The sequence below is a fragment of the Lactuca saligna genome, chromosome 8 (assembly GCF_052625555.1).
Source record: "Lactuca saligna cultivar CGN05327 chromosome 8, ASM5262555v1, whole genome shotgun sequence".
Taxonomy (NCBI): domain Eukaryota; kingdom Viridiplantae; phylum Streptophyta; class Magnoliopsida; order Asterales; family Asteraceae; genus Lactuca; species Lactuca saligna.
Window position 1 is genome coordinate 215,142,936 of NC_136424.1, and position 27,117 is coordinate 215,170,052.

General features: G+C 33.2%; 1 protein-coding gene across 1 annotated transcript in view; it reads right to left on the reverse strand.

Annotated features, from left to right (window-relative positions):
• Positions 1–5,562: 5,562 nt before the first annotated feature.
• LOC145008238 (cytochrome P450 CYP72A219-like) overlaps positions 5,563–27,117 on the reverse strand; it is a 28,350-nt gene continuing 6,795 nt past the window's right edge. The window contains exons 2-4 of the mRNA XM_078966862.1: positions 8,480–8,724; positions 6,254–6,638; positions 5,563–6,077 (exon numbers count right to left, since the gene is read on the reverse strand). Of these exons, the coding sequence (XP_078822988.1) occupies positions 5,652–6,077; positions 6,254–6,638; positions 8,480–8,721 (1,053 nt within the window). The 5' untranslated portion in view covers positions 8,722–8,724 and the 3' untranslated portion in view covers positions 5,563–5,651. The remainder of the gene's footprint in view (positions 6,078–6,253; positions 6,639–8,479; positions 8,725–27,117) is intronic.

The window sequence follows — 27,117 nt, forward strand, 5'->3', positions numbered from 1 at the left end:
ATCCAAGTCCATTGGTTTGGTTGATGTATCACCTTCACCGTTTTTGCCTGCAACCTTTTTTGCCAACTTTTTCTTTAGTATCCTCTCTGACTTTTTTCTTAATTTCAGTGTATCTACTTTTTTACCATTCTTCTTAGCCACACCACTTGTTGACTCACATTCACCTTCTCCTATTTTGAAACCAATTCCACTTCTAGTATCACCTTCACCCTTTCCATTCCCATTTTGCCCTTGACCCTTCCTTTTCTTTAATGCACTAGATTCACCTTCACCTTCAGCCTTCCTCTTTTTCACCTGACTTTTTTGGGGCTTTGACACTGCATCACAGGTTGACTTATTGTGGCCTGATTTCTTACAAACACCACAGAACATCTTTTTGCCTGCCTTGGATACTCTGTATGATCCAGTAACCTCAGTACTGTCCCTCTTTCTCTTAATAGTAGATCTCACTAGCATCTTCCTTTTCAATGGTGGCAAAAGTGGTATCTACTCTGTTGGGGGCCACATTCCACTCCCATTCATGCTTCCAATTGTGTACTTGTATGTGTTCATACATATGCAAGCACGATAAAGAGGATCAAAAAAATACCTCTACATCTCTATTTACATAACTAATGGCTGCCACTGAGTGTACACAACCATACCCATTCATTTGCCAAATCCTACAAGAACATGTTTTCTTTTCCAGATCAACTCCATAAGACTCTCCTAAGTTTCTTGTTTCAAATGTATTCAGGCCACTAGGAAGCACTTGCCAGTACCTATAAATAATCAAAGTTAACATGGGTAATTAAAGTACTTTGACTGGATATTCAATTCAATTATGGTGAATAATATAGTACCTTTGTTGGATCTTTAATTCATTTAGGGCAAGCCTTATGTTTGGACATACATCAAGATGTCCCCATCCACTTCCTTTCTTCCTCAAACTACACATCCTCTGCATCACATATAGTCTAATATCCTCCAACATTGTAATAATTGGTTTCTTCTTAGCCTCCAATATAACATTGTTAAAGCTTTTAGACAACCCATTCTCAACTGCATCACACCCCTTTCCAAATTGAAAAAATGCTCTTGACCATGATTTTGGATTCCTTCCAATCAGATGCACATAAGCAGCAGGGCTAATCAGTTGAATCTCTTTCATTGCAGAATTGAAAAGAGGTTCAGTTGACGCCTTGTAAGCCTTCCAAAATAGTTTCTCAAAAACTGAGCCCCATGGAATTTCTTCTTGAAATTGGAAAGAACATGCCTGACACATTGCCTATGTTATATCTCTGGAAATAAATCTTTCACAGCTTCAATTATCCCCTGCATTTATATCATCATAATATTCAGAATTATATCACATTTGAAAGAAATTAGGTATGACATTATAAAGTAGAAACATACCTTATGTTGATCTGACATCAGTGTCCTACCAAAACCACCTTCATGATGCAGATCTTCTTGCAAGTTTTCTAATAACCATTTCCAGTTGTCTTTATTTTCAACACAAACTACAACCCAAGCTATTGGGTATATATGATTGTCACCATCCCTACCAACAGCACATAATAACTAACCAGTACACATTCCTTTTAGAAAACACCCATCTAAGTTTATTATCCCTCTACGACCACTTCTCCAACCCTTCTTTAGTGCATGAAAACATACATATCTTGCTAAAGTAAGTTTTCCCATCTGGCATAGAGTTCATAGACAACTTGACTGTTGACCCTGGATTAGACCTTTTTATCTCTTCACCATAGGACCACAACTTTGCATAATTTTCCACTATGGTACCTTCAACAAGAGACATTGCATGTTTCTTAGCTCTCCTACATTGTCCCATACTAACCTTTATGCCAAATTTATTCTTTACTTCTTCTTTTAACATCCTAACATTGAATTTCTGATTCTCAAGCACTGCCCGGGTGAAATGACTACCAATCCATCTGTAATTAACAATTGACCCTAATTTAAAATTTCTTGCACAATTGTGGTCAATGATAAGGGACTTGATTTGGAAAGACTGCTCCTCACTCATCCATGATGCCCAAAGCCTAAATGTGCATTGACCATTACTACACTTAACCAATAACCTTTTACTGTTGTTTTTTTAAAAGTACAATTGATATCCATTTGCTACAGCATAATTACAAATCAGAAATTTTAATTGTTTAGGGTTGGTGAACCTCATACCTAGAATTGGCAACTGCTTCTTCCAAGGTATGTGTTCATTAAACATCGGTTTTCCTTTCACATCTGGGACATTATCATCTTCATCATCTTTTGGATCACCTTCTGTGGCCTCCTTATTTCCATTACCCGGACTTACTCCTTCATAGGTTATTCATTTCATGTTGATTTCTTGTGGACTCTTAATTTCAATTAGGTCAATACCTTCTTCCCCTTCGATTGACACGTTTGACTTGACAGAACAATGATCCTCATTTTCAATTGCCTTCGTTACATGCACAGTAGTACCCAAATGGTCCATGTAAACAGAAACTTGTACTCCACATTGATAAGCAATGTCTATAAATTCTTGATATTGATGTTCATTCAAAATCAAGGTTAAACCCTCTGGGATTTGTAAATCGGGTTGACAATAATAAACTTTCTTACACTTCTCTTGTGTGAATCTTTCAAGAAAACCCACAAAATCATTAAATGACATACAGCAAAATCGACGTTCTCGAACACATGATGAACACCATCAGAATAGCAAAAAGGTTTGTTGATGAACACACCTTGGAAATGAACTTTGATTGATAGGAATATAGTCATCGATCTTCAGTTACTATGGTGGGACGATGAGGGTGTTCTTCAATGACGAGTGGTTTCTTCACTGAGGGGGAGGGGATTGTATAACGCATGCGGTTTACTTTATAACAAATTAATATAAGTACAACACATGTGTCCATTTCATTAAATGACGTGTCACCAACATTTTCCCTCGTGGCATGTATATTACCTATCAACCCGGTATAAGGTAACATAAGGGTATTTTAAAACAGAGAAATGAAAGTATATTTCTTTAATGTGCAAAAAAAAAAAAGTTTGGGGACCTTTTAAAACAAACACGAAAAGTTTGATGGGCTAATATGACATTTGCCCTATGCTTTACACAATAACTTGTTTGACTTGGTGGAAGGCAATGGCACTCTTGTCTAAGTGTATAAGGAAGTATTTGGAAAAGAAAAATGCTAGTTTTTCACAACTTGTTCCACTTTTTTCTCACCCAAATCCAAGAGCAAAGTGCTCTCCCTTCATTTCCATGTTTTGCAATTTAATGAACATTCTTTGAAGATTAAGTTGCTCCTCTTTTGATGATTTATTTGGTATAAACATCTAAGAATTAAGAACAACTTATACAAGTGAAGACTATCATGTTTTGGTGGTTTACTCTTGTTAAAAGAACTTCTATTTTAGAGTTTCATGCCACACTTCATCAACTTTCTATTTCTCATGAGAATCAAAAGGGGTGTTTGGCTTATCTTTTGAGAGGCCAAAGGACTTTTAAGAAAAGATACAAAAAGTCAGGTTTTTCTGACTTTTCCAAAAAGTCAGTTTTCTTTATATCAAAATCTCAAAAGTAGTTTTTCAAATGCTTTTACCAAACATCTTTTCACTTCTATCTTTTTTCTAAAAGAACTTTTTGTCTCTCAAAAGATAAGTCAAACACCCCCAAAGTCTTCAAATGTTGTAAACTTGTCCCTTCTGCGGTTGATTTAATCATTCCTAAGCTTTGCAAAATGATCAATGGTGACTAAAATGGTTTTAGATTATTCAAATGTAAAATCGTTTCTGTTGTTAATTATGTCAAGTTTGATGATATAATTAGACTATTTTTGAAGAAAAAAAAAACTCAACAAAAACTTGTTCTTTATCAGTTTGAATCACTTGAACTCCAAAATGAGTTGTAACCTGAAAATCATCATTAAATCATCTCCAAACTTGAAGATTAAATAATTTTTAAACTTAGATCATGCAGTTACCAATATATGATTGAATTCTTAAGTTCAAATGAAGTTTATAAAACCTAAAATTAGGTTCAAACTAAAATCCATTTTTATTTCAAAAGGTTCAAAATCAATATTCGCCATTGTCGAAGATTATAAAATATGCTTTTATTTCTTTCTATCTACCCATTGTATTTCCAAATTAATTATAATATCATACTTAATTCATTGATTTAAATGGACATGTTAGTGAAAGCATCATGAGACTTCTAGAAACATATTACCAATACTCATTTATAACTTAAAGAAAGTAAACATATAGTACACTTACTACAAATACGTTTTATAAACTCAATGCCGTAAAAATCATAGAATACAATAAATATTGTGTTACTCGGTTTTTATTTCACCCAAGCAATCAAATCATTCCATACTAGAAATTTATTATTTAATGCTAAAGTCAAAACTAATACATTGAAAACTCAACTTTTATTTAGATTCTATTTTTTAAAATAATTGAAATAACTATAGTTGTTAAGGATGTGGCTAGTTACACTTACACATATATCTGCCATATAAAGCCCCATACTTTTTAGAAGACGTTCAACCGAGTACTATTCAAACAACAAAAATATGGGAAGTGATTCGTACACAACAATTTTTTGCCATACACAACAATTTATGCATTATAGAATTGTACAATACAACATTTTAATGCACAAATTGTTGTGTATAAAAAAAAAAATATATTATGTACCGATCAGTTCCCCAAAAATATTAATCATAAAACATAAAAGCATCGAAAAAAATAAAATGTCCATTGTTTAGGGTATATAGAAAGCATTATAATCACCATGACCAGGTTGGAACTTTAGATTGTAAAACCTACAGATTAAACCCATTAACATTTGGCATGCCGATGCATTCATGACTTCTAATAATATATTTGTGCAGATACTGAAATAAAATGTCATTTTGTTAAAAACAAAAAATAGAAAATTTAAATATAAAAAGTGGAACGTTAATATCAAGGATGAAGTTTTAATAATCTATATCAAATCTACATTATGAAAGAAAAATTAATGCTAAATAAAAGTTATATATATATATATATATATATATATATATATATATATATATATATATATATATATATATATATATATATATATATACTATCTTATAAAACAAATCGCACTATTTCTAAAAATAGATTGAATAAAATAATAATATTTTTTAAGACGTCCAAATCATTAAGCTAATTGTACAACTAATCACTAATAAAATAATATTAAAATTTAAACAAACCCCTATAAATCTTCTCTTCCAAGGTTTTGACCAGATCTTTTTTCATCCAAATAAATACTCAACACCATATAATTTGATCATTTCATATATTTTTTTTTTATTTTTAATATAACATGTTTTTTAAAACAAACTAATGATTGAATTGAAAAGAATCATTCTCCATCGAAAAGAAATTAATTGTCGAAACAAACTATTTGTCGCCCGCCGCTTTGCGAGGGTAAACGGCTAGTGTGTGTATATATATATATATATATATATATATATATATATATATATATATTGTAAAAATACTTTTAAAGCTAAATGAAAGGAATATAAATTATATAAATATTGGATAAACTCAAGTAGCCATAGACATAACAAATAAAAACAAGAAAACACACAACAAATTGCCTAAGTTTTGTGTAGAATCAAGTGAGCCCCAAATTGAGGCTGTAGAGTGATTATAGTGTGTGGAGCATGCGAGTAGGATGGAGAGAGCTCAAAATAGAAGCATTGTAGCACCATTACAAGCGCCATTTTTGCTTCCAACATTGCAAAATTTTGTCCAATACAGATACGTGGGCCCCCTCCGAATGGAAGATATGAGGCTTGTCCCTTGTTCACTTTTGACACACCTTCTGAGAATCGCTCTGGCTTAAACTCGTTTGCATCATCACCCCATATATCATGATCATGGTGTAAAAACAATGGGTTTATTTCGACTAGTGTTTGTGCCGGTAAAGTTAAGTTCCCTAATTTCGTTTCTTTATATATAAGTCGTCTTATTATTGTAGCGGGAGGATATAGTCTAAGTACCTCGCTAAAAATCATGTTAATCTGCAAAAAGAAACAATAGATATTCAAAGTGGATAAGAACTTAATCGTATTAAGTGAAGTGAGTGTTTTCCTTTCTTGTAAATAAGATTAAAGCTTTTGTAAAGTTAGAGCATTTGCTTTCATCTCTTGTAACGATATTTATAGTTTTTTAAAAAATAGAGCCTGAAAAAACTTACAGTTTTTAGATGATTTAACCCATCAACATCTGGTTTTCTTTTTCCAAAGAGACGTAGGACTTCAACTCTGGCTCGTGTCTGCCAATCCGTATGTTGTCCTAATAAAATCATAGTCCATACAAGCAAGTTTGCAGTGGTTTCTTGACCCGCAAAGTAAAAAATTTTACATTCTTCGATGACTTCCTCAATGCTTAATCCAAAGTTTTTATTCCCATGTTTTTCGATCTCTTTGTGATTCGAATCCATAAGAATACCCAAAAGGTCATCCTTACTAGCTTCTCCGGCTTTCATTGCGATAACTCGTCTATCGATAATGCTCCTTATTGTTGCCTTCACCTCCCGGTCAATCTCTTTCATTCTCTTGTTGCTTTTAGTTGGAAAATATCTGTTGAGTTATATTTATTTAGAATAAAAGAAATCCTACCAAATATACAGTAATGTTGTCACTTTATGTAATAAATAAAGGAAAACATGGATAAATCAGTAACTACTTTTGACTATTTTTATAATTCATGATTCATACTTTCAAAACAAAATGTTTATGATTCACATACAAGTGGAGACACAAAATTTTGCAATATAATGGTGAACACTTAAAGGGTACTTTGACGATATAAATAATACACATGAAATATATAAGCTTAAAGTATGACGTTCAATGCTAGTTTATGCTATAATATTTCATTTGTTTTTCTTAGTGTATGTATTAAAAGTAGGTTTTAGATGAAATACATAACCATATCTTATTTAATGATCAAAATATGAAATATTGAACCTGTTATCTTAGAAATTACGAGCACCACCTGTTAATTGTTCAATTATGCGCTAACATGTGTAAAATCGTTACATTTTTCACAAAGTTTTGCAACAATCTTCTCATTGTCACCAATTTATGCAGATGACATGAATTATAAGACCATATTTCAACTGAGATTTTGTGTTACAACATTCCATATTTAATCCTACAATCAAACATGGTTGCATACTTTGTCTGAATATATATATATATATATATATATATATATATATATATATATATATATATATATATATATATATATATATATATATATATATATATGAGAGGTATCATGCAAAACTGCTAATAATTTACGAAAATGCGAAACCAAAGAAAACATATGAGATTGTGTCACCTCAACTTTATATTTTAAACAATAATTCATTCAAAATTTGAAATATATGATGATAATCATTGATACATGAGAATTTGTTTGATATTAGCAAATCATGCTTTTTGACTTCTTTATTATGAAAACGTGAATTTAAAAGTGGTTAGGACGTGAGAAAAAAACGATTATTAAAATCACCTTTAAATCTATATTACCATAACACACACCCATGTAAACTTATTATCTTTAATTTATTGATAATAAATTTAATTTCTATATTACATGTGTCTTATTTTTATAAGGTAAAATCTGTTTTCACATTTTCGTAAATTCTTTATATTTTCGTATGAACCTACTTGTGTGTGTAGGGTGTAAACGAACTGAACATTCAACGAACTGTTCATGAATCGTTCGACGGGAAGTTCGTTTATGTTCGTTTATTTAATAAACGAATGAACATGAACACAAATTATCGTTCGTTTAGTTAAATGAACGAAGATGAACAATGGTTTCTTTCGTTCAATTATGTTCGTGAACGTTTGTTTATGTTGTTCTTTTACTTTCGTTTATATTCATACAAATTCATTTTATGTTCACATATGCTTAATTGTGTTTGATTACATTAGTGTATTTATGTTCATATATCTTCAATTATGTTTTTTTATCTTTGTTCATTTACATTCGTTTGTTTATGTTCGTTTAAGCCTATTCACGAACATCAACAAACAAACATGAACAATGTAATTTATTAGACGAACGAATATGAAAAAGAAAACCCGTTCGTTTATCCGTTCATGTTCGTTTATTTATTCGGCTAACTTAAATGAACGAATATGAACAAGCCTCGTTCGTTTCGTTTACAGCCGTGTGTGTGTGTGTCTATATATATATATATATATATATATATATATATATATAGATTAAAATTTGACGACCCCTTACAAAAATAAACATTAAAACCTAAAATATATGCATTTCGAATGTATTTTGTCCTTATATAAAGATTGCTAGAGAAGTTCAAGTGCATGGTTTTGTATTTTATTATTGTTTTATTAAAAGATAATTAGCTTTAAATATTATTTGGAAACACAATCACCTTAATCCTGGAACGTAAAATGATCGTGCAGCCTTCATAACTAGCTTCGCTTGTTCTCGTTGTAGTTCAAATATCTTTCTTCCTTCCTCAAAGTTGCTACCAAATGCAGTACGTGAAATTACATCACTTGTTAATGTTTGAAGATGAGGCCACACATCCACTTCATGCAAGCCTTCATTTGTTAACATCTGACTCCATTTATTTATCATCTCACAACAACTCACATAAAATGCAGGTACCATATACTGCCAAAAAAGAAGAATAAATCCCAATGATGTTTGCAAGGAATATAGTTATTGGAGTAAAGGATTCTATCCGATTTAAGGCTCACATGTTGAAAATTTTCCAACATATTTTAATAAATCAATTACGACTTTCAAGTTTCAACTATTTTGTATGTTATATAAATGGGTTGATCAATTTATTTTAATCTCAACAAGTTAAATTATCGAATAATCTTAGTTGACTCATCCATATTTGAAAATTTAACTAAAAAGCTTTAGATTTGGTTAAAAACTATTGTAACAACTAACAAAGTTTAAAAAAAAAAAAACAAAACAAAACAAAACGCGCGTACACACACAACTAGAACTCATAAAAATGAGAGGGCGAGAGATCTAAATATTTAAAAACCGATTATAATATTAATGTATGATTATTCATATATTTATTGTTGAATAATTACATAAAACAACATATACAAAATTCACATCTAAATAATAACACATACACACAAATATATATATATATATATATATATATATATATATATATATATATATATATATATATATATATATATATATATATATATATATATATTACTCTAATAAATGAAAGTTTTTTTGTTACATGTAACATTCTTATTTAATTTGCCAAATGTCTTTATTTTATTATTATTTTGAATTAATTTTTTTTTCCATATGTCATTTTATGGATTTTCTTATTTTAGTAAATTTCACATAATATTTTATTATAATAATTACAATAAATGGATATCAACTCCATTGATAGATTTACATTTTAATTTCAAAATTCCCAAATTAAAAGTCCTTAATTTTTTTTTGTTTATATATTTAAATTATTTGTTTAAATTTAAAATATAAAAAACATTTCAATTTTAATAAGTTATTATTTTTCTTATTTTCTTATGAGTTTAAAGTTCTCAAATATTTGGACATTTATATCTAATTTTTTGTAATTAACCCATGTAATACATAGTTTTCACATCTAGTATAATATTGTAGTAAATTATAATATGAATAATAATGTATGATTTTCTTGTATAATTATTTGCAGAATAATGATATATTGTAGTAGTATATACAAAATTCATAGCAACCTTATATATATATATATATATATATATATATATATATATATATATATATATATATATATATACATAGAGAGAGAGAGAGAGAGAGAGCAAGAAAAGGATTTAATTGAGAAAAAAAAATGTTAGAGAAAATAAGAATGAATTTTTGCCACTATTTTGAATGGTAACCAACATGTGTGTTTTCAAACAAATAAATAATATATTTTCTTAAATTATATTAATCATTACCTTAATATATATATATATATATATATATATATATATATATATAACTGAATATACCTAACAACCTTATATAAGCTTAGGTACCTAACCACATTATATTACATTGTTTTGCATTATATTTCCATTGCAATCGTCTAAGGTTCTTAAAGTTCACCCCTTAACTTGATTTTACTTTCAAGATTTTCAGATATTCACCATTATATTCTTCCTACACCATTTGATTTGTGACGGTAGTATATGAAGCCCCACCAGGGAGTCTCCGATAGAAAGACGTCATTTGAAGGATGATAATGGTGAAAGTCCAAAGATTTTAGAAGCAATCAAGTTATGAGGTTGAATTTTAAGAACTTTGGGTGATTACAATGCAAATATGATATAAAATTACGTAGTATGATGTGGTTAGGTACTTAAGCTTATATAAGGTTGTTAGGTATATTCACTTTACCCATATATATATATATATATATATATATATATATATATATATATATATATATATATATATATATATATATATATATATATATAGACATAATCTTTTGTTTTTATTTATTTTTGAGGAGCTATCTTTTTCGAAAGGCAATTTTAAATATATTAAAATTCATTATTTTTATTCTCTATAAATAGATATCCATATTTTATTTAGTTTTAACTTCAAATATAAAAAATAAAAATAATAAAAAATATATATGTTTTCAGCTTTCGTTATTTATTTGTGAATAAAAATGTATCAAATTTTTATTACAGTACATTAGTTATTCATTTATAAATCAACGTATATTATATTCATATATTAATGAAACTCGTATTAACTTTCGTCATATATGTATATATATATATATATATATATATATATATATATATATATATATATATATATATATATATATATATATATATATATGAAAAAAATAGTTATCAAATTTTTATTAAAGTTAATTTGTTATTGATATATGAATAAGTACTTATTCTTTATCATAATTTTGTTATAGTTCGTTTATTATTCATATATAAATAAGTAGTTATTCATATATGAATAAATAATATGTTAATAAAAAACAAAGTGTTTTGAAAGTACGAGATACTTCTTCATATATGAATAAAAATGAACTGTAATAAAACTACGATGAATGTTTTATTTACATATGAATATAACATGTGGGGAAAGAAGATACATGTTTTATTCATATGTACATGTTTTATTCATATGTGAATATAATACGTGACGAGAACAAATATAAAAAAATAGTTTAAGTAAGAAAAAAATTATTACATGTTATATTCATATATGAATGATACTTAAACTCTTATAACAATTAAACATATGTTTTATTCTTAATTGAGTAACTAATATACTATAATAAAAATTTGATACACTTTTATTTATAAATGAATAACGAGAGCTAAAACTATATAAAAAATTGGTAGGTTTTTTTATAAACTATTTCAAATAGATGTTTATTTAAAGAGAATAAAAATTTATGAATTTTGATATATTTAAAATCATTTTAGGTAATAATAGCTCATTAAAAATTTTAAAAATAATAATAAATTATGTTTTTGTATATATTAAGTTAATAATTATCATAGATAAAGAAAAATGTTATTAGTTTGAAAATACACGTGCATATCTTTAAAATTTATATTCATATATGAATATTGTCTCCCCCCCCCCCCCCCCCCCATTTATGTTGTTGTTGTTGTTTGGTATAGAGTGTTGCGTCATATGGGGTTAATGTTAATATTTTGATTATCTGGTTTGGGTCTGTCCAACCGTGGTTTAAGTATTATGATTTGCTTATATATTATGCATGCATGTATAGCTTTAGGGTTAACGTTCTCATTAATAGCTTTTGCATTGTAACCCTAAGCACACCTCTACAGTCGAAGTTCTTCATCGAGCTCTTCTGAGGTGTTAGATATTAATCATTTGACATCTTTTGATTCATTCTTATGTTCTTGATTACTTCATTCTTGTTTATCTGTTTAGAATCTATCGTTCTAATAGTGCAATAATCTCATCAATTGGTATCAGAGCAGGAGACTGTGTAATTAATACGCATCTCTTCTGTTTGAAGAATCTTTTAGGGTTTCCGCTTTTATTGAATATATAGAAGCCGTCATCTTCTTATTGACGGTGTCTCTTGTGTTCATCTTTACAAGTCTGATTCTAGCAGATATTAGAAAAAGCTCATCATGTCTCATGACGACTCTCAATCCAATCCCATCAACATCTCCAACAGCATTGGATCCACTACCAGGATCCCCATTCTCTATACTTAAGATTATGAAGTGTGGATGCAACACTTCGAAAACTACGTTGTTGGATCTGAAGATAATGACTATCTTATCTGGTAGGCGATAACATTGGGTCCGTTTGTTCACTCTGGAACGAATAGAACTGTCAAGACTCAAAAGGAGTACACTCAACTCTTGATAGACGTAGAAAAGATCCCTCAAGATGAGAAAGACAAGGTGTTATGAAAAGTTAAAGCCATGAGAATGATCAGATTTGCTTTGCAAGCTGACACCATTCATCTAGTAAGTCCTTGCACCACTGCAAAAGAAATTTGGGATAGGCTAAAAGAATTATATTCTACAGATGAGGATCTAGAGCACTCAATTCAAACTCTAATGCTCTATAAGTTCGATGCTTTCGAACACAAACCTGAGGAGAAACTCATTCAAGCATTTGATCGATTTAAGTACTTGCTTAGCAAGATGATCAAGCATGGAATTGGAAGGGAAGTGATCGAACAAAAGGTTACTTTTATGAATGGGTTAAGACCTGAATGGATGGTTGTGGTCTCAACTTTGAAGGCACATGAGCAATTTAAAAGTTATTCTCTAGCAAAGTTTGTAGGAATTCTCAAATCTCATGAAAGCATGGTGTCAAAGGAAGCGAAGGTAGTTTCGGGTGTGGGCTCTCTGGCCCTTGTTTCTAATAGCAAGAGTGGGGCAGATGCATAAGAAGAATCTGATATATCAAAATGTGATCTGACTAATAAAGAATATGCAATGATGGTTTCAAACCCAAAGAGGTTTGCTCGTAAGAAGTTCCATGTCCATAAGAACTGAAACTGGAAGGGAAGTTATAGCTCTGAAAAGGAGAAAGAGGAGAGCAAGAACACTACTCAAAAGGACGATAAGAAGAAGGAGAGCAAGCTTGTGGGAGTTTCAGGATATTACTGCAACTACTATCACGGCAAGAACCACTTTCCTAAGGATTGCATGCTGAGAAAGATGTCTGAGAAAAAGGATGGTGAAGATGACGAAGCATACCACATGCGAAAGTTGGAGGAAATAAAGAAGAAGAAAGCATCTAACGTTTCTATGAATGCTTTAATTTAGCAGGAACATGTTATTGATGATGATTTGGTGGATTACAAGTCTGGTCTATAGACTTTGATGATGAAGAGGTACACAGACCCTTGCATGGAAGAGCTTATGTGGCAAGAGAAGGAGTTACTGAGTTGTCTGGGAGATGCTTAATGGTGACATCTAGAGTGTTACAAATGAGAGGGTATACAACCGAAGGTGAGCATGAGGAAGCGAAGCTTAAGGAAGACAAATATTTCACTGCCAGGCCTGTGAGTGAAAAGATCAGCGATTGCGATCAATTGATAAAGAAGGTACAATCTATCCTAGAATCACTTAATATACCTATAACAAACTACGAAAAAGAATTAAATGAATTAAAATTCAAGTTTTCTAACTTAAGTGGAAGTCTAATGCAAACTCGCTTACCAAATTCTAACCTAACTGACCAACTCAGTAGGGAGTCTTCCAAGAGTGAGGAGAGAATGATGTGGATACAGCAGAAGGAATCAGAGTTAGTTAGGGCTAGGGATGAACTTATTTATGTGCAACGAGATAATTTGAAGTTTTTAAAACAAAAAAATGTTTTCTGTTTGATTGCTAAACGCTTATATAATAATATCACCCAGTTGTGTCTATGTTGTGAGATAGGTAAAAAGATTCATTAAACGATTTGCCTTTCCTTGAATTTAAGGAAGACGAAGTCATTGCTTAATGTGAATCTATAATGTCCTCATATGAGATTTCAGTGACCCACAAATATGGACTAGACAAAATTGATGCTTTTATTGAGTCCAACGAACATAAATGTATGTTAAATAATTTGATGGACGAAAATGATAAATTAAAAATCAAAACCGAGATCATACAGAAGTTTGACTCATCCAATGCCAAACTAAGTTCAGAAAACAAAATGAATTTAGAAACCAATTCTGAATTTGATGAGGAAAGTGAAATGAGTGAAATTTCAGTAGAGGATGAGATAGATTGTTCAGAATTTCTCAAGAGCGAATCTGAAATAGCAAAATTGCTTGTATCTGAGAATTCTATTGAGTTCGCTCGCTTTTCCAAGCATAATTCCAAGGTCCTCAAAGAAAAGGCAGTAGTTTATCAAAAGGTGCAAATAGTGTCGAACCAAGTGTATGTTGTTAAAGGAATAACTAAGAAACAAATGGCAGAACTGACCTCCTTGGTTGATAAAGATAACACTGAAGGTTGTGAAAACTACTTCTGGTCTGCACCCATAGACAATGTAGACAAAACGATTGGTCTGTCGGAGCGAACCTCATGGAGAGTAAAGGGTAGATACGCGGCAGAACCCATCAACAACCCTTCAAGTTTTGATAAGCCAAGTTCAAGCGGCACAAAAGGGATACCAAACGAACCAATGAAAGCATCCAACATATCTTCAACTACAACCAAAGCTTACAAATAAAAACCAAAACCAAGAGCGAATATTCATAAATCTCAAGAGCAACTTGCTAAACAGAAACGCCAGAGGAACAAAAGATACATGAATAACCTCAATGAGAGAAAATAGTTTTGGCAGTCCCAAAAAGCCTAATTATGTTCACTCTAAAAAGGCGTCCAATCCCAAAGCAAACGACAAATCAAGGGACAAATCTCCTTCATGGAAGCATTGCCACACATGTAGTCAGACAAACCGAAAGGAAGTTTTGGTTCCAACTCTTACTACACCAAGAACCGAAAGTCAAGTTTCTATCCTAAATCCCATTCTCCTCACTCGTAACCAAAACCAAACCCGGTGAAGGATATCAAAGGGAAGGGAAAGCTTGTCTCACATAATGAAGCTCAAGTTAAGAAAAAGTTAGCTAACCCTAGGGATCCAAAGAAAAACTCAACTGAAAAACCAACTAACAATAACATACCCCAATTGAAGCAAGATAAAAAATAAAATCAAAGTTTACACCATCAAAGGAAAAGATGAAACCATATTAATAAAAAGAACATATTTGGTTGATCTTTCTGTTGCAATTCCCTATTCTGTAAGAGACTCACTAGGGCCCAAGAGATTGAAGGTTCCTAAATCTGCTTAATTTTTGCAGGTTATTAGTGACGAGTAGTTTGACGACGAATGGTATATTGATAGTGGCTGCTCTCGTCACATGACAGGAAGGAGAGAAGAGCTTAGGGAGTTTTGATCCCTTAAGGATGGTGGATGTGTAAAAAATGGAAACAACTCATATAACACGATCAAAGGATATGGGATGATTACAAACAGTGAATTTTTGATTCGTAAAGTAGCTTACGTGGAAGGATTGTAGCATAATCTAATAAGCATCTCTCAACCAGTTGTGAGAACTGGATTAAAGGTTTCGTTCGATGATGAGGGTTCAAAGATCATTGAGAAGAAAACTAAGAAAGTTCTGTTGAAATCCATGTGCAAAGGTGAGATGTATCCTCTGAATCTCAACCCAATAAGAGGAAAGCCAGTAGTATGCCTATTGAAAAAGGCGAACACAGATGAAAGTTGGTTGTGACACTGAAGACTCTCACATCTGAGCTTCTAAGATATTAATAAATTGGTGCTTGGGGATCACGTGCATGGACTTCCTTTTCTTAAATTTGATAAGGAATGTAGTGATAAAGAACATGGTTTGGCATGCAGAATTAAAGTTTGCATAATTGAACATGGTGATTTGGGTGTTCACGAGATGTATTGATTGTATATGGTGTTACAAAAAGGGATCTAGATCTAAACTACATAAATAACACACACTTACACACTCAACTTTTACATCCCTTAAGCACACCTCTACAAGTGGACTAAACCCACCTATATAGAGGTGTTTATAGGTCTCTCTCTCACTCTTACTAACACATGTGTCAAAAGGCTAATACACCACATACAAGTGGGTTTTACAAAAGTCAAACATTTACAAAGTCAATTATGAATAACTTTGTACCCCAACATTCTCCCTCTCAAAGTTAGGAATGAATGACCCACTTCAATTCTTCCAAAGTCGAGCAACTACACGGTTCGAGCCTTAAAGGTGACACATGTTGAAACAAACTTCAATCTTCAATTCTTCCATGATTCTTCAATTTGGGCTCTAGGATGTGAGACCATACAAACCGAGCAGCAACGAATGATTAAGAAATAATCACCCAACAGTTGCGCATAAAAACACATCCCAAAAATCTTCAATAAAACCAAACCCATTTCGAATACATCACTTCCAAACTTCCAATTGCATCATCGCGTAGGCTTCAAAACTTCAAGATCACTTATGTCTTCAAATCCGCGTAATATGAAAAATTCAAGTTCAAATTTTCATATAAAACTTCACCCCCTTTTTATAATCGAAATTTGATTATAAAACTCTCAAGGAAAAAGAACGTGCTCTATTCGGAATTTTTCGTGTCAAAACTCTCCCTTAAAATGAGGCATAAACTTTATACTTCAATCCATAAAACCCAAAAAATATTCAATTTTTAGCTTCGTTCGCGGATTGCCTTTGACAAAATTTCTCAAAAATGGGTAGAAATTGTCAATTTCAAAATTCTTCAGTGACCCGGTGCGCCCAAAACAGCAAAATATGCAAAACTTTCCCCTTTTTTCAAATCTGGGTAGAAAGCATCAATTTGAACAAACTGCAGGGGCCTGAAATGCACTTTCTTCATTATTAAGCAAAAAACAGTACTTTTTCGAATTTGGGTGCAAACTGCCAAAAATTCGAAGCCTCATGGACTATTTTCGAAAATTCTGCCATTTGTTCTCAATTCATACGAAGAATCGCCCCAAACATACGAAGCTTCAAAAAATTTTGAATTTGGGTGAAAAGTGTCAAACATTCGAAACTTGGGTTAATTTTCGAAATCTAAAAAATTCGAAGGTTCAGAGACTGTTTTCGAAAATGTGTCATTTGTTCAAATAATTCGAAGCTTTTAGCAAAACATATGAAGGGTTTGTTCCATTATTCGAAATGTTAAACTTTCGTAAGATTAAGGACCAAATTCGTAACATTTCACTTTTATGCCATTCATACGAAATGTCAACCCTTCGTACAATTCCTTTGTACCCCTTCGTATGAAATTCTATTGCCCATTTTCTCTTTCCTCTTCGTATGAAACTTCATCTTCTCCAATCAAACAAAAATTCTCAGCATACGAAGCATACGAAGCCTTATCTATGAACAGTAACCTCTTCGTTCAAAAAATTTCTTATCAACACCTTAGTTTGGCAATCGATCTATAACTCAAATCAACAATCGACTACTAAACTAGTTTATCATAATCGACATCAACATCAAAATCCAAACCTTCAATCTTTTAGTAACTCAACCCAACTGATCGTCAATTCTTCGTTCACAACCCAAAGTTCAGTTGTCTTTAATTATCGTCAACACACACAATCGAAAATCATAAATCAAAATCAACGTCAACCAAGTCTCTGGCTTCAAAATCAAGTCTTCAAACAAAAATGATATTAACATTTAATCTCTAAATCCATTATGTATTCAATTTAACAAGACCATGAATGTTGACTTTCCAGACTGACTTTCGTTTCCAAGAAATTAACATGAGTTCGTCACTTTTCTTTCAAATAGACTCCAGAAGATACTAAAAACATCAATTTCGACTTTAACAGAAACATGAATTGAAGATTTAGACTTCGGCCGATTTTTCAAATTAAAAGATAGAATTCAACAAATTCATTGAATTCTTCAATCATACAAATCATCTTAGTCGATGTCGATTTAAAAAGAAACTCTGATACCTAGACATCGATCTCCAATTAGTTGTCCTCCATTCTTCGAATCAAAATCATTGAATCATTTACCAATTTTTTATTCTAAAACCGATATCCTCATAAAACGAATCACACAAACTCGTTTTCCAACAATTAAAGTAATCAAACGATACGAGTGTTGATAGAAGAACGATACTTCAGAACGAGAACAAAGGATAAGTTGGAAGACGAATTCAGAACAAATGATAAAGTGATTGACTTAATTTCGATAAATCCATGAGCTCTTACATTAAGATCAGATTAAACATCATATTGGGCTTCTCAACTTGAACATATCACGAACATAGACCAAATAAGAACAATAAGTGACTTAAAGTAAATTTTGGGCTAAATTATGCTTGATGAACAGTAACAAATCAAGAATTGGGATCAAACATGGATGATGAACAGTAATCAATCAGAATTTTGTTTTTGGTTGTACTTGATCTTATAAAAAAAATTTGGATCATTAATGAATGGGTTTTTCAATAAAAAAATTGATCCAATGAGTCAAACGATCAAAAATTCAAGAACGTAACGCACGATTCAAAGAGATTAAGAGAGATCATAGAGAGAGACTCACCAAAAATGCTCAAATTGGGACAAAAGTTTCCAAACTGAGAATCGTTCTTCAAAAATCACCTTGATCTTGAAGACCCACTCTGATACAAATTGTAGTGACAAAGAACATGGTTTGGCATGCGGAATTAAAGTTTGCACAATTGAACATGGTGATTTGGGTGTTCAAGAGATGTATTGATTGTATATGGTGTTTCAAAAAGGATCTAGATCTAGACTACATAAATAACACACACTTACACACTCAAGTTTTACATCCCTTAAGCACACCTATACAAGTGGACTAAACCCACCTTATATAGAGGTGTTTACATGTCTCTCTCTCACTCTCACTAACACATGTGTCAAAAGGCTAATGCACCACATGCAAGTGGATTTTACAAAAGTCAATCGTGAATAACTTTGTACCCCAACAAGGAACATTTGTGCGCAGCATGCGAGATGGGAAAGCAAAGCCAAAAGAGTCACCCTTCTCGTATTAATACAAAAATCCTCGAACCTTTTGAACTACTGCATATTGACCTATGTGGCCCTTCGACTATCAAAAGCATCAGTGGTAGTAAGTTTATACTTGTAATTGTAGATTTTTCACGCTTTACCTGGGTTTTCTTTCTTAAATAGAAATCAGAGGAGACTCCCATGCTGAAGGTTTTTATCAAGCAAGTGGAATTGCAACTGCAAAATATGGTTAGAAACATAAGAAGTTATAACGGTCTAGAGTTCAAAAATAAAGACTTTGAAGAGTTTCTGGCTGAAAAGGGAGTAACTCACAACTTCTCTGCTCCCTACACTCCACAACAGAATGGGGTCATTGAAAGGCGAAATCGTTCATTGTGTGAAGTCGCACGGACCATGCTGAGTTTCGCTTTTCTTCCACTCTACTTCTGGGCTGATGCTATAGTTGCTGCTTGTTACACACAGAACCAGTCCTTCCTCAACAAGCGATTTTCCATCACTCCATACGAGATTTTGAATAATCGCAAGCCTAATGTGAAGTTTTTCCATGTTTTCGATTCAAGATTCTTTATTTTCAACTCCAAAGAGAACCAAAACAAGTTTGATGTAAAGGCAGATGAAGGGATCTTTCTTGGATATCCGCTTACTTCAAAGGGATATAGGGTTCTGAATAAATGCTCAAGGAAAATTGAAGAAACCTGCTATGTAACTTTTGAGGATAATTACATGAAGAAGATCCAAGAAAGCGAAGGTCCAACGGAGGAAATCTTTCCGAAATCAAGTCAAGTCTTAATTCTCATTTCCAATTTGTTTGAAGAGTACATGCTGCCCTTTGATGAACCAGAGAAGGTGATCCACTCAGAAGCGAAAGCAACAATTAATCTGGTCACAATATGTGCAGAGCCTCAACTCCTCATCCAAACATTATGAGATTTCATGCGGACATTTCTGGATAATAGCCACTCGCAAAGCTATTGAGACTTTACAGGTTATTGTCATGACGGATGCTCTGCTGTCTTCTGTTGCTACTTTTCACACGACCAAAATTATTTTTTCTGACCGTACAAAGTTCTTGTATGTCGGTTATATTCCTGAATCGATGAGCCGATGTGTCTCTAGTGAAAGTAAATTAATGGCTGATTACAAGAAATTAACACCTTCGGGTCCACGCCAACTCACTCCTGAGATGCAGAGTGCTTTGGAGGTTGCTAACAAACCTGCTAAGTGGGGGAAGAAACCAGAGTCTAACAAAGCCAAAACAGAAGGTCCCTCATTTCCTAAAAAGCGTAAGGCTAATAAAGCGGCACCTTCAGCTCCCAAAAATAAAAAGACCAAGAATATGGCAAAGCGACTGAAGGCACCGACGCCTACTACTTCCAATGAAGAGGAGCAATCAGCTGGGGAAGAAGAAGAGGTTCACCACGAAGGATCACCAAGGGGAAACACTCATCCCCGATCTCCAACTCCTAAGGTACATATTGATGTTCCTACTCCTCCTCTTTCTCCAAAACAAACCACAATACCAATCTTAGTTGCTCCTATTCCACCACCTGTCACTTCTCAACCTACTACTATGGATCCACTACCACTTCCAATCTTTTCTCAAGCTACAACAACCACAACAATTGGACCTTCGGTGAGTGTCAATGTATGTGATACGGGGGCACATACCGTTGGCATTAAAACCCCTATTACCACCAAACCTCTCTCACCATCTCCTCCAACAGACTCTAAGCCTACTCTGGGAGGTGAAAACTTTGATTTTGACTCCACTTATTATAGTCCTTGTCGGCTTCCAAGTGAAGACGATGATGATACTCCGGTGAGAAAACATCATTTGAAGAATCTTGATGATAAGCTTGACCAATTGCTTGCTTCTTCAGCAACTTATCCAGATGTGGTTTTAAAAGCTTTTCTTGACATAGCACTTCAACAATATACAAATTCAATCGACAAGTCTACAAAGGTTGCGGATGCTTCCACTTCTTTCTGCAAGAAAGCAACAACCAAAGTGATAGATCTTGTTCATGATTCATAGATCTTCTTGGAATCATTCAAAGGCCATGCAGACTCCAATGTTGCAAAGGTTAATGCTAATGTTGATTCTCTCTCTAAGTCTCTTCAAGAAGAAAAAGCAAAGTTTGATTCGGTTCGAACTGCGTTCCAAGTTGATCACACTTCTCTTCTCACTTTGGTCAACTCTCGCCTTGATACGCTTCAGGCTAACCTGGCCATGGAAAACAAGATTAAGGACGAACTTGCTCAAAATACTACATAAGTTGAAGTCCAGTCTGCTCATCTGGCTCAAGCCCAGCAGGAGATTGCATCACTCAAAATACTACATAAGTTGAAGGGCAGTTCTTAAGAGTAGTGTTGGGGATGTTCTATCGATTCTCAGTAATATTGTTAATGCTCATGATGATGTTCTCACCATTACAATCCGGAATCACTTGACTGATAAACTTCTTCCTACTATTCAGATATTGAGTCAGATTCAGGGTGTTATGGAGCTCTTGGTCGCTCTGCAACAAGGGAGAGAAGTTGAACAAAATCCTCTAATTCCACCCAAAGTCATCATCCAAACCAAAACGAAGGTTAATGTAGCTTTGGGTTCTGGTGGACAAGAAAAACTGAAGGGCGTTGTGGAAGATAGTGATGATGATGAAGAAGAAACGATTGTTGAGGCTTTAAAGAAAAAGAAAAGGGATAAAGAGATTGATGAAAATTTGTGAATAACTTGGGAGGAAGAATAGAAAGAGTGAAAGCAGAAAGAAGCTCAAGGGGCTCTGGTTTGCAAGCAGACTCTCTTTCCCACTTGGACCCGAGAAAGATTAATCAAAGAAGCGATTAAGTCTCCCAACACTCATTGGCTGGATCCAGTAGCCTCGTTTGATTGTGAAAACACAAGGGATTCTCAATTTGACATGCCCATCACCTGCAGGGAATTTGTGTTCCATTGTTTTGATCCAACAGTTGAAGTCCCTTCTCCTCACCCATAGGTTGATCAAGATCTAATCGATTATTATCTTGAATTTGCTCAATCCCAATACCAGACACGGAGTGCTCAGAAGATAACCTATGTCAAGGTATTGAAACTGACTGTTGCTGGTAAATTTATCAATGTGAAGTTCAAGGTGAACGGAGGTTCTGATAACTCGTTTCATATGATTTCGTTAGCTGATCTTCCAAATCTGAACCCACACGATTGGATTCTGTTTTTCAACATTCTTCTTAGTAATCAAGAGCAGTATGGGTCATTCTTTTCAAAAAAAAAAAAAAAAAGAGCAGTATGGGTCGATCCTCGATCACATTAAGAGAATGTTGGATTCCTACATCCATGAAGTTGCTAAGATGGATCAGGAGGTTGCAAACGTTTTGAGGAAGAAACCAACTGTGAAGCCCATTGGGAAGCCAAGCGATCTAAATAAGATGAAGATAGGCAAGATCCATCCAACACATCACACTGTCATGTTCACAAGAGGTGTAGGTGAAAAATTCCTTTTCGTTCTAGTTGACAAACATCTGTTCTCCACTTCCTGCTTGGAGCACGTACTTGATATAATTCACTGGTGTAGACAAAAAAGTGATTCAAATAAGAAAAACTTTTCTGACATGCTTCGGCGGTATATATCTTTTCGTCGAACTCTTTTGGCCATTATACCCAAGGTGTTCAAGACTGTGAAGAAGTCTGCTCTTACTCAACCAAACTAAACTCTCGCCTCTATTGACGCAAAGGGGGAGATTGTTAGGTATAGAGTGTTGTGTCATATGGGCTTAATGTTAATATTTTGATTACCTGGTTTGGGCCTGTCTAACCGTGGTTTAAGCATTAAGGTTTGCTTATATATTATACATGCATGTATTGCTTTAGGGTTAACGTTCTCATTAATAGCTTTTGCATTCTAACCCTAAGCGCACCTCTACAGTCGAAGTTCTTCATCGAGGTCTTCTGAGGTGTGAGATATTAATCATTCGGCATCTTTTGATTCATTCTTATGTTCTTGATTACTTCATTCTTCTTTATCTGTTTAGAATCTATCGATCTAATAGCATAATAATCTCATCAATTGTGACGGAGCATTTTGCAGCAACATAAATGTGTGGGTGAGAATTATTCCTCCATTCTTAACCTTATATTTTTATTTAATTGAACTTACCTCTCTCTCTCTCTCTCTCTCTATATATATATATATATATATATATATATATATATATATATAGAGAGAGAGAGAGAGAGGGAGAGAGAGAGACAGAGAGTGTGTGTGTGAGTGAGTGAGTGAGAGAGTTAGTGTGTGTGTGTGAGAGAGAGAGAGAGAACCATTACTAATTAAGGAACCAATCAAAAGCGTTGGAATTTAAAACAATTGACGACCAAAAGGAAGGTTGTAGATTTGTATACTAGACGAGCATTCACCATATTATGACAAAAACCTACTTCCTTTTTTTGTTTTATTTTTTTAGGCCATGAATTTGTTAAAAGAAAACTGAATATATAATTGTTCATGCTTTTTTCTTTCTCTATAAATATAGATTTATATAGTTATATAAAAAACAAATTGTTTTGCTTCAAAAAAACTTAGTTTGTTTTCTTTGTTTTTTTAAAAGTTAAGGACTAAGGTTTAATTTTTATCTCAATATATATATATATATATATATATATATATATATATATATATATATATATATATATATATATATATATATATATATCAAAATACATATTTTTTTGGTACTTTTTAAATATATATTCAAAATTGATGTAAAACAAATATTTCTTTTTTTTTTTTTAATTTTAGCTCAGACTAACTATAACACCAGTTCCAAGTATATATGTATTTCTTATGTATTCTTGGCAACCAAGACTTCAATATGGGATTTTAGGTGTCCAATACATTATGCTGAAGGCACCACGACGTGGATTTACTCGATGAGAAGAGTATCTTTCTGGACAATATAATGTAGCAAGGTCTAGGCCACAAGGTGACAATCATCATGTAAAACCTTTTTTTCTTGGTTTTAAGCCACATTTAAGGGATGTGATGGATAGGTTTCATCACCCTTAACCTCCATCACATTCTTTCTACGTAAAGCAAACCCTAGCCTCCATTGTTGACCTTTTGAGCTTTTGCGGTGTTTTGTGGTGCCTTGAAGATAAGAAAGTGCTTTTGGTGTCTTTTGACCGATGTGGCAAGGTCTAGGCTACAAATTGGATTTGATCGTTGACTTTTGACGGAAAGGGTTTATTAGGTTATAGATTGAGAACGTGCCTTTTATTGTTGAATAGGTGGCTCGTCGCACCATCCTTTGTTTCATGGGAGCCATGATGTCTGTCTACTAGCTTGCGAGGTGAGTTTTCTCACTATACTTTGTATTGTAGTATATATCATTTGTGTATAGGATGTTGATATGTTGTAGTGATTTGTTAGATTAGTAGATATGTTATGACTACTTATGTTGTTGGTTATTGTTTGTTTGCTTGTTTTCATATTTTGACATATTGTGGTTAGGTTATGGCGATCTTACTTTGTGTTGTAGGACAAGATACTTGGGCCGTCCAGTTGGTACTATAGGCCCAAAGAGAGTGGTATAGCCTTGTGTTATAGGCTCTAGAGAGTGATCTAGCTATATGATGTAGGCTTATGAGAGCGGTCCAAGTGTACTGTAGGACTTGCATGGTGGTTCAGTAAGACTAAAGGCTCATATGTGCATGCCTTTTATGTTTATTGTTGCGTGGGGTATTTTGGGGAACTCACTAAACTCTGGCTTAGAGTTGTGTATTTAAATGTTTCAGGTGATTCAAAATAATGGGGGAAGGCAAATGCTTAACTGTACACCTCATCCAGTGGTTGATATGTTTGAGGGATACTATGTTTTAATACGTTGATTTTATAACTTGGTTGTGAAATAGTATTTTGACGACTTAATGTTTTCTAGAAAAATGGTTTATTCCTTTTTGAAATTTGAAAAAATTTTACTATGCTTTTTGAGACATTACAAGCTGGTATCAGATTCTTGGTTTGAGGGATCTGGTGAACACTCGTGTGATTCCAGACTCAACTACGGTCTACAAAGGATTTTCCACAACATTTTTCTAAAAATAAAATTAAAAGGAAGGATGCGATATGTACAGTCAGTCAGATCTCGAGCGAAAGTTATCCCCCAAGATACCAACACGTGGTATATGTATATTGGTGATATTAAGTGTTAGAACTACATGCTAGTGCATAGGATAGGGAGCTTCAAGAATTACATGATAAAATTGTCTGATTTGTAATCTCTGATAACCTAGGGGATTGCTTGGTTACGCTATATAAAGGCGACATTATTGATGTAGTTACAAAGTGTATGCATCATGATTGTATATAACTAGGATTTTATAGCCTTAGAATGCTTGATTTAGCCTTACTTCTTGTTCCTTGTTTGGTTGTGGGCTAATGGTATAATTAATTATTTGACTGTCTATTGAATCTGACATTATGTATGATCGACATACACGAGGCGACCGTAGGGTTGGTGAATGTTTTTATGAGTTGGGAGCATAGTCGATAGAGCTCTAGAAGAAGTGAGGAACTATAAGTTCATCTTGAGAGCGTGTGTATAGGGCACACTTATTTTATTGGGCCTAGTGGCATAGGATTTTCGTGACGATCCTTGGATACAAATACGAGTAGGTATGAAAGGTTGTTTGGGCCCATACTACTGGAAGCACAAGACCCGTATGCATGTTAGAGAGGATGATATTGAGAATAAACTAACCAAACTTGATATGGTCACTATGAGTTCATGGTGACGCCATTTGGGCACACCAATGCACCTGCAACATTCATGGATCTGATGAATCAGGTGTGCAAGCCAATGCTCGATCGGTTGGTTAATGTGTTTATCGATGATATTCTAGTTTATTACAAAACCAGGGAGCAACATGAGGAGCACCTTCAGGAGATACTTAGAGTGTTGAGAAAGGATAAGTTGTATGGAAAGTTCTCTAAGTGTGAGTTTTGGTTGTGAGAGGTTCTGTTCTTAGGATATCTCATCAATCATAATGGAATTTTGGCAGATCCGGCCAAAACCGATTTGGTGTTATGGTAGGAGATCCCCAAGTCTCCATCTGAGATTTGAAGCTTTCTTGGGTTGGTAAGTTACTACACGAGGTTTATTCAAGATTTCTCCAAGATTGTTCTTCTTATTCACTTGACGAAAAAGAGTGTTGATTTTCATCAGGGGCCTAAGCAACAAGCGACATTTGAGATTTTGAGGCTGAAACTATGTGAGGCCTCGGTATTGACCCTTCCTGAGGGCATTGATGAGTTTCTAGTTGATTGTGAAGCTTCGATCACTAGGTTGGGTTGGTGCTCATGCAACGAAGTAGGGTTAATGCTTATGCTTCCATACAGTTGAAGCCTTACGAGGATAAGTATCCCACACATGATTTAGAGTTGGTGGAAGTGGTGTTTACCCTCAAGATTTTGTGACACTATCTTTATGGGTTCAATTGTACCATCTATACGAATCACAATAGTTTAAGATATACTATGGACCAGTTGAATCTGAATATGAGGTAAGATAGGTGGCTTGATGTGGTGAAGGCGAAGGTTTGACTGTACACCTCGTCCAGTCGTTGATATGTTTGAGAGATACTATGTTTTGATACTCTGATTTTATAATATGGTTGTGAAACTGGATTTTGATGACTTATGTTTTATGGAAAAATGGTTTATTCGCTTTTTAAAAATACGATATTTTACTATGGTTTTTGGGACATTACATTCACAATGTGAATGCTGAAAACCAAATTACATATAGTTCGAATTCATAATTTGAATAATTATAAGTCAGACTCACATTGTGAATCCAAAAAACTAAATTATATATAGTTCGGATTCACAATGTGAATAAAATCACTTGCGAATTTTACCAAATTAATTTACAAAAAAAAAAAAAAAAAAAAAAAAAAAAATTTTGTTGTTT